The 8,478-nt window shown below is 41.3% G+C and overlaps 1 protein-coding gene and 1 long non-coding RNA gene across 2 annotated transcripts in view; one reads left to right on the top strand and one right to left on the bottom strand.

Moving 5' to 3' along the window:
- The window catches only part of LOC118478555, a 9,490-nt gene extending 6,548 nt beyond the window's left edge, over window positions 1-2,942 (bottom strand). Inside the window, exon 1 of the long non-coding RNA XR_004859122.1 lies at window positions 2,888-2,942. This is a non-coding gene — a long non-coding RNA (uncharacterized LOC118478555). The remainder of the gene's footprint in view (window positions 1-2,887) is intronic.
- The window catches only part of LOC101861843 (probable C-mannosyltransferase DPY19L3), a 37,580-nt gene extending 29,370 nt beyond the window's left edge, over window positions 1-8,210 (top strand). The window contains exons 16-19 of the mRNA XM_035972371.1: window positions 1-124; window positions 3,124-3,275; window positions 5,667-5,670; window positions 6,401-8,210. The exon at window positions 1-124 is cut by the window's left edge and continues 11 nt beyond it. Of these exons, the coding sequence (XP_035828264.1) occupies window positions 1-124; window positions 3,124-3,275; window positions 5,667-5,670; window positions 6,401-6,553 (433 nt within the window). The 3' untranslated portion in view covers window positions 6,554-8,210. The remainder of the gene's footprint in view (window positions 125-3,123; window positions 3,276-5,666; window positions 5,671-6,400) is intronic.
- The last annotated feature ends 268 nt before the right edge of the window (window positions 8,211-8,478 follow it).

Genomic DNA, 8,478 nt, shown 5'->3' with positions numbered 1-8,478 from the left:
GCCGCTGACTGCCTCGTTCACGGGGAGCATGCAGCTCCTGGCTGGGGTCAAGCTTTGCACGAGTCGACCAATCACCAACCACCCTCACTACGAGGACAAATATCTCCGACACAAGACCAAACAGGTCAGAGAGACCTTTGATTTTTTTCAACCTTCGCTTTCAAAAACACTTTAAAAAAATATGATGTGAAAAATTTTGAGTTTTACTTCATGTCGAGCTTTTTTTATGCAAATCTTTGAATATCTTGATAGCGACTCCGAATAATCGTATGGTTTTAACAGACCAGGTAGAACATTGAGACATGACGCGGTGGAATCAAGCGCTCGTCAATTTTTGGGCATATGATGTTATTGGTTTCATAACAAAATTTGTTCCTTTGTCCTGCTTTAGGGGAAAAAAATTCCCAGCTATCTTGAATAGAAGTCGAGATATTTGCGATTGAAGGACATGGGGGTCGACTGTTGTCAGAGGTAAAATTAGCGAGAAAATGGCCACCAAAGTTTGGTAATTTCAATAGCTTGAGCGTCCTTGAAAACTGAAAAATGACTTATTTTGTGCCTTTAATCAATGTTTTTCGGTAAAATTCACATAAAAATGAGTTTTTATATTTTTATAAGGTACTGAGTCAAAAAACAAAAATTTGATAAAAATTGCCCAACATGCTGTAAAATGCTGGTATCGTTGATTTAGTTATTTTGACAAGCGCCTGATTTCACCACGCTGCCTCACATTTGGTATCTGACCTCATGGTCTTAGTAGCTGGAAACGGCCAAAAATGTCAGATAGAACTTTGTAATTCCGAAGTAGTGACATGATCAAGCAGGTCAGACTCTTGCACACCTTCTCTCTAAAAATATCACAATAAAGTCACCTTATCGTAAACCAATGTGAAAAGAAAAAACCCATCTCTAAAAGTAGCAGCTGCCTTTTTACTGATTTAATTTTAACATTTTTCTTGAAATCATTAGATAATTTTTAAAAAGATAACTGCGCTCTCGTATGACCTCATGCAGTTGCGAGCGCCATAAAACCGTCAGATAGAACTTTGTAATTCCGAAGTAGTGACATGATCAAGCAGGTCAGACTCTTGCACACCTTCTCTCTAAAAATATCACAATAAAGTCACCTTATCGTAAACCAATGTGAAAAGAAAAAACCCATCTCTAAAAGTAGCAGCTGCCTTTTTACTGATTTAATTTTAACATTTTTCTTGAAATCATTAGATAATTTTTAAAAAGATAACTGCGCTCTCGTATGACCTCATGCAGTTGCGAGCGCCATAAAACTCATACAAAAAAAAAAGACAACTGTATGCCTAATTTGATTGCACATAAGTGAGTAAAATGAATAGCAAAAACGTTTGACATGGATTGTGACGGTATGCGCGGAAAATGTGTAACAGTCTAGTTTGCATGCACAGAGCAAAATACGAATATTACGAACAGATTTTCAGGTTCTGAATTTTTCTTATACTCGTGTAAAAAGCAAAGTTTTTCCCGCATCCAATCCGGACATTGGGGATTGCCTTGTTAGTGAGACAACTTCCTGGGCCCGAGGCTCGATCCCGGACTTTCCGCTTCCAAGGCGAGCGCACTAACCGCTTTGCCTCCGCACCCTCTATACTCATGTATTGTTTGTATTTTATACAAATGCTTAGGTGGGTGGTTGGCGGGTGCTCTGGTGTGGTTTGCTCCTTCTTTCCTATCAAACATCTATCGTCCTTATCTCCTCTTCTTCTTTTTTATGTTTGTTATTCTCTTGTAACACCTCTGATCTTCTGACGCTCATATGACCTTATGCAGTTGCGAGCGTCATAAAACCTCTACTAAAACAAAAAAACAAACAAATGCTTAGCAAAATTGATCATCATTGTCATTGGCTTTCTCACCCTGCACCACCTTTTTCTATCCTGGACAAGACTCTTGATGTTATTCCATGTCTTCCCACTTTTCTTTACATCAATTTCAATATCTGCGATTCTTCTAGCAAAATTGGTACATAATGAAAATATTTCCGCATTCCACCGGTTTCGCTCTGTGGGTGCTAAGTCATAAGTCTTATCATTTCGGCCTCTTGTTTTAGCCATATTTACTTACTGTACAATGTGGCATTTGTAAATCCTACTTCATGACCTCGATGATATCCTACACTGCCGTGTAACTACAGGGACGTAATCCTACCCAGTGTCTTGTAATAGAGATCCTTTGATTGTTTTAGCTATTTCCCTTGAAATATTAATTATTAGAATTGGTCGCTTTCGTTATTTTCAAGCACAAGGGGGATATCCTGAAAAATGCTGTTTTGAGAAAATCAAAAGTAAAGTTTTTGGCCCCTGTTCAGTCTCTTTAAAATAAAAGGAGAGTTTTCTCGATAACCAAACAAATGTACACACCAATGAAACCAAACTTCTTTTATAGGTAGGGCAATACCCACTTTTTGTGTCGGTCAAGATTTCTGGAAACCCCTGAAATCTTGGTTAGCCCGCTTGTCCTTAAAAATAAAAGCAACCAATTACCCAAAAAGCTTTTGTTTTCTACTGACCTGCTTCCTCCCTCATGCTCATGTCATGTCGTACTGTTAGAGCAAGAAGAAAATGTGCTTTTCTGTGAGATGACTCGCATCCTTCCATTATTTCTTTATTTCCTCTGTGTAACGAGTCCAGATCTAGAATCTGTAGGCACTAACCTGTTAGTGGGTGGTTGGCGGGTGCTTTGGTGTGGTTTGCTCCTTCTTTCCTCTTAAACATCTATCGTCCTTATCTCCCCTCCTTCTTTTTTACGTTTGTTGTTACTCTTCTTGTAACACCTCTAATCTTCGGCACTTATATGACCTTATTGTGTTGCAAGTGCCGTAAAACTCTTTACTAAACTACTAAACTAAACTAACCTGTTAAGCATCTTGATGAGGTGTACTCAGAATGTGTTGTTCATGGCGTGACAGCTCAGGGGGAAGTGAAGTCTCCCTCCTAAGTTAGGTACAGCTTCCGGGTCAGCTCCAGTAATGAGTAGTGGTGTGCATTCGCGTATTTCTTATTCAATAATTACATTATTACGTGACACTCTGTTTACTTCGTGTTCTACCGCCATCAGTCCCAATTATGGACTCAACACCTCTCTCCTCAGCTGTACCAGATTTACGGGAAGAGAGAGCCGGAGGACGTGCATGCCATCCTCAAGTCGTTTAAGAGTGACTACATCATCCTAGAGGACAGCATTTGCCGAGCGCCCCCGAGGGACGGATGTCGCACCCCAGACCTTGTGGACATTGACAACGGGGGGGGGGGTTGTTTGATTTTGGTCAAATCTCTGTTTGTTTCTGCTTTTCTTTAAAAACTTTACCCTGCCCAGTTCTATCCTCTGACACTTTTGTGTTTTGTGGTTACAACAAAATGTGCAGCATTTTGTATTTTTGAAATTAGCTGTTTGTCTTACAGTAAACATATAGGAGAATGTTTTAACTGATTCACTCCCCACCTGTTTTCCTGTTTGGACCACGCCCCCATTTCACACTACCTGATTATGGAAGGGTGATGTCAGTAATCACTTGTAAAATTGATCAATGTTAGTAAAAACCATAACATGTTATACATCAAAATGCTCACAAATGAATACAGAATACAACTGTTAGATTTTCATAAATTTGTTTTCAAACTGAAAACTGATAAAGCAACTGGAAGTGTGATTTAGTGAAAAGAACAAAATAAATTTTACGCACAAAATTCATCTTACCTCATATGTGACAGACAGCAAACTCCAATTTGAGTCTCCAACTCTTGACATCTCAAAGGTAATCCAATTATGAATCACTTAGAAACACCTTGCTTGAACCAAGCACAATAGAAAAAAATTACTGGAACCACAAATGGAGGCACCTGAATTCCACAATATTGACTATTTACACTATTTACACGAACACGCTCCAAGGACGATGAAACTGTACACCTCACACCCGCCTCTGCGACTCAGGTGTGTGGTACAGCTCGAAGCAGCCCTTAGGATGCAGATGAGGGTGATGTGCACAGCCTTTGCAAAAGAAGTTGGTCCTCTTTCGACCTTCTTTGGGCTTGCTGCACACCTCGCAGTTGCGATCCTTTTGGAAGTAGGCGATGAGGTGCTTTGTTCCCGTGTAGCGGTCGATGAGGCTGTTGGTGGGAGGCATATTAGATGGAGCTTTGTCGACTTCCCCCTGTGGCATGTGGGCGGCTGCCTGTGCTACCAATTCCTTGACGAGCACCCTCTTGAAGGCAGCCAGCGTTGACTTCTTCGCGTGCGTTTGGTTGTATAGGACAAGCGCATTTACTTGCACCAGCTCCATGAGCCATTCTTCCACCACTTTAGACTTTTCCTGGTGTGCAGGTTGTAGTATCCAACATTTTGGTCTACTTTATCACAGCCATTCATCCTGGCGTTGTAGCTGTGAACGGGCGCTGGCTTGGAGGCGTTGCGACCGCGGCTGGTCGGGCGCTCCTCCACTGTCGTGTCGCACATGGTTGACACCACCACCACAGGTTTTTTCGCCTTCTTGTCCTTCCATGCCACACAGAGGACTTCATCTTCTGGTGCATAGTACCAAGACCTCTCCGTGTGTTGGAGACGAAGGGTCTTGAGGTCTGTCGGAAAGCCGCGACGATTCAGGTTCAAGGTGCCGGTGAAATGGGTCCGGTTGTTTGACAGGTGCCGGATCAGATCCAGGGACGTGTAGAACCTATCACTGTAAACGTGGTGGCCTGGACCTAAGGGGTCCAGTAGGGTCTCGAACACTTTTACCGCGTGCGGATTAGAATGGTCTAAGTCCACGCGGTATGATGTCTCCCGCCCAAAATAAATGAGCAGGTTGACAACGTATCCCGTCTCGCTGTCAACCAGTCCAAATACCTTCACATGGTATTTATGTGGTTTCGACGGGTTGTACTGCTTGTACTTCCATCGTCCGGTCCACCCGACAACCATCTCGTCCAGAGCAAGGTATTTTCCTGGGTAGAATGCCCTGCGGAAGCTCTCAAGAACAGAGTTCACAAAGGGCTCAATTTTGTCTTTTCCCTCAGCAGATGAGTTCTCCGAGCAGTGAAGCATGGTATGGTAAATTGCCTCAAACCGCTTGCGGGGAAACATTTGCGAGTACCAGGCGCAGTGCTCTGTCTCGGCCTGTGACCAGTAGTCACGAATAGCTGGTCTCCTATTTAGTCCCATCTGCGTAGTGACAGCTAAAAATTTCAACAGTTCATACCGGGAAATATCCTCCCAGTTTGCATAAACAGAATGCTTTCTCGCCGGTGTGTTCTGCTGAACTTTTGTCAATGCGTACTCGTTGATGGATGATAGGAGTTTATTTTGTATGGTCTCAGTAAACAACGCTGTGAAGCAGTCAAGAGGGGTTGACGATTCGCTAAGGCCAGCCTCTTCCCTCACTCCAGACGAACCATTAGGAGGGGTGAACCTAAAATTCTTGAAACTCACCGGCTCACCTTCACTGATCTTCGCCCATGCTGGTAACTGAGTCTGAGCAGAGCTAGATCTAGCCCTAGACCCAGATGTAGTATTGAGTCTGGGTCTTTTTCTCGACGGGCCTTGCCTCACAGTACTCTCCTCATTTGTGTCTACACTGGTACTAGTACTGGCACCATCGCTAGCCCTTGAGGACACACCCCTTTCACTGACTTCGCCTTCATTGTCACTGTCACTACTTGGTGGACCAAAGTCGTCATCACTAGTACTAGCGCTCGACTCATACACGTAATCATCCTCAGATTCATCGTTACAAAGAGTTTGCAACAAATCAAGTGCTTTTGTGGCACTCAAACGCTTACTTGATGATGATGATGAAGATGAGGGTGGTCCTTCCGCCATGATTTGGTCCTGGGATGAAAACACGAAACGCAATACTAGTCAGAAAAACTTTCCCAAAGCACATAAAATCGACCACTTCGCTCGAGTTTCACTTTGAAAGTGACGCTGAAAGGATACGGAGTCAGAAACCAGTACAAAATTTAGTTTCGCATTAGTTTCGTATTAGTAAATTCCTCTTTAGTACCGTGACGCTCCCAGCGGCTCGCGGTCCAAACAACGAAACGCGCGAGCCGCTGCCAGCGGCTCGCGGGAGGGAATCAGTTAAGTATTACTAAATAAGTGAAAAATGTGTTGCTGCTATTTAAAAATTTAAATAAAAATTTTTTTTTTTTCTTGGGGGGGGGGGCTAATTTATTTCAGAATGAGCTGTGACATCTTGCAGGTGGTTGGAAGGAAGGGGCCTTTGTTAGGCTTAGCTTCTTTGCTTTCCCTTTGTCTTTCTTGCTCTTTCCTATTCTTGCTTTTCTTTGCCCATAAAAAATGTACGTTTTAACCAGTTGTACTGTAAAGCTGACTTCTCGTGTATGTTTTAATTAATTATTTTTTCCTTCAGCAACCTGATGATGACAGTGTGAAGATACCTGGCCTGGTAAAGTCGACTGTGCCCAGTTTCTGTGAGAACGTGAGGCATCAGAAACCAACATATTCAAAATACTTCCGAACGGTTTTTGTCAACAGAACTTTTAGAATTTATAAAGTAATGTGAAGAGAGAGGCTAGTATTTTTACATTGACGACCAAGTCATCTCAAGATTCATGGCCTTTATTTTGCCGTTCTTTTTTTGTTTTGTTTTGTTTTCTGTTACTGCGTTGTTACTTATCTGCTTCCACTTTTTATGCAGCTGCGGTTTACAAGGCTGAAATATTTGTCAACCTGTTCATGTTGTGACAGTTGGCTCCCTTACTTACTTGAGGACACAATTTTACTAAACATTTTTATTTTTTAACATTTTGCTCAAAACTACTCTTCACCATGTAGGGTGTGTGCTTCTAACTTCAAGGTCAGAATGGTAAATAAATAAATACATAAATAAATAAATAGATAAGTTTAGTTTTACTTCTTGTAGGCCTTATAATAACATGTCTTCCAGTTTCTGGATTTTATTTTTGCAACTATTTTAACATTTTTAAAGATTTTGTATTGCTTTCATTTAAAAAATCAAATTGTACGTACCAATACTTGCAGTCAGGAATTATGACATGAGAGCTATCGACAGCTGAGTAAATGTCTGTGACAGACAGAAAGTACCATATATGGAATGGTAATAACTTTGAGAGAGATTAACTGAAATGGGCAATTAGATAGAGTAACATAGCTGCCAACCTGTAGGTACGTAGAAAATGTATTTAAGAACCGGTACATTTTTGAGAGTCTTGAGTCTGTAAGTACATTTTTGTGTCAGAAAATAGAATGATACAGTGCAGCCTCTCTATAACGACTTCGTTGGGACCAGAAAAAAAAATGTTGTTATATAGAGTTGTCATTATAGAGAGGTAACCAAAAATATTACTAATGATATAATATAAGGAAAAATCGGGACCTGGGCACCATATGGCTATACAGAGGATGTCATTATAGAGAGGCTGCGTTGTATTCTGTTTTCTAGTATGGCTCCTCGCAGACTTGCAGATGCTGAAAAAAAAAATTATGAGCTTTCAACACTGGATTTGGGAATGATAATGAGAACGAAGCCCATTAGATGATTTTAAAATTTAGTTTTAGGAAAGTTTTATGGCGCTCACATCTGCATAAGGTCATATGAGCGCCTAGAGCTGTGTTCACACGGGAGTGGGCGCTATAGAAATCCTCTACATTATTATATGAGCGCCCTTTAGATAAGTGGAGAGACCGTCACTAAACATATCTGGTGTTTTTGCTGCAGGTCTGTTTGGAATAGTTTTTTAATTTATTGCAAGCGGAAAAGTGTTTTTAAAGGTTTTGGAGGGGGGAGGGGGTTGCCACCATCTTGACTCGTCACATACATAAAGTTTTAATTTTTTTATTTGGAAAAGTTGGCAGCTACGGAGTGAAAGTAGAAAAGCCCTTTTCTTTGGTCTCCTTTTGAAGTTGAACGGCAGCAAGAGATGGAGCAAATCTATGACGATGTTGTTGTTTTTGTTAGCTATTGTTTAGTTGAAATAGTGAACAGCTTCCCTGGTGTCCCATTGACATTTCAATGTTGTAAACTGTTCTTTTACTGATAGTACAAGGGTGCTCCAATGTTTTTATCTTGAGGCCTCGTTTTATCAAATGCTCTATGAAGATATACAGTGGAGTCCGCTTAAACCGAACATGGTTCATCTGAAAACAACAGTAAAGCGGGTGGTTGGAGGGCGCCACCAGTAGATCCTACTTCTTTTCTCCCCCCCTGTTGTTTTTTTTGTTGTTTTTTTCCTTTTCCTTTATTCCTACCCTCTTGTTTCTGTCTGTCTGTTTGTCTTGCTTTTTCCCTGCACTGTATGTCCGTTATTGTGGCGATTGTCCACGTGCCTCTCTTCACTCAAAAACAGCGTTGAACTGAAAGAAAACAAAATCGTCTTTTTTTTTTTTTACTTCTATTCGAGCAACCTGTCTAAACTGAAAATTCAGCTTAACTGAAGAAAATCCGGCGGTCTCACAGATTCAGTTTGA

The sequence above is a fragment of the Aplysia californica genome, unplaced genomic scaffold (genome assembly GCF_000002075.1).
Source record: "Aplysia californica isolate F4 #8 unplaced genomic scaffold, AplCal3.0 scaffold00668, whole genome shotgun sequence".
Classification (NCBI taxonomy): Eukaryota; Metazoa; Mollusca; class Gastropoda; order Aplysiida; family Aplysiidae; genus Aplysia; species Aplysia californica.
Note: the sequence above shows the minus strand (reverse complement) of the source record. Positions and strands in the feature narration are given on the sequence as shown.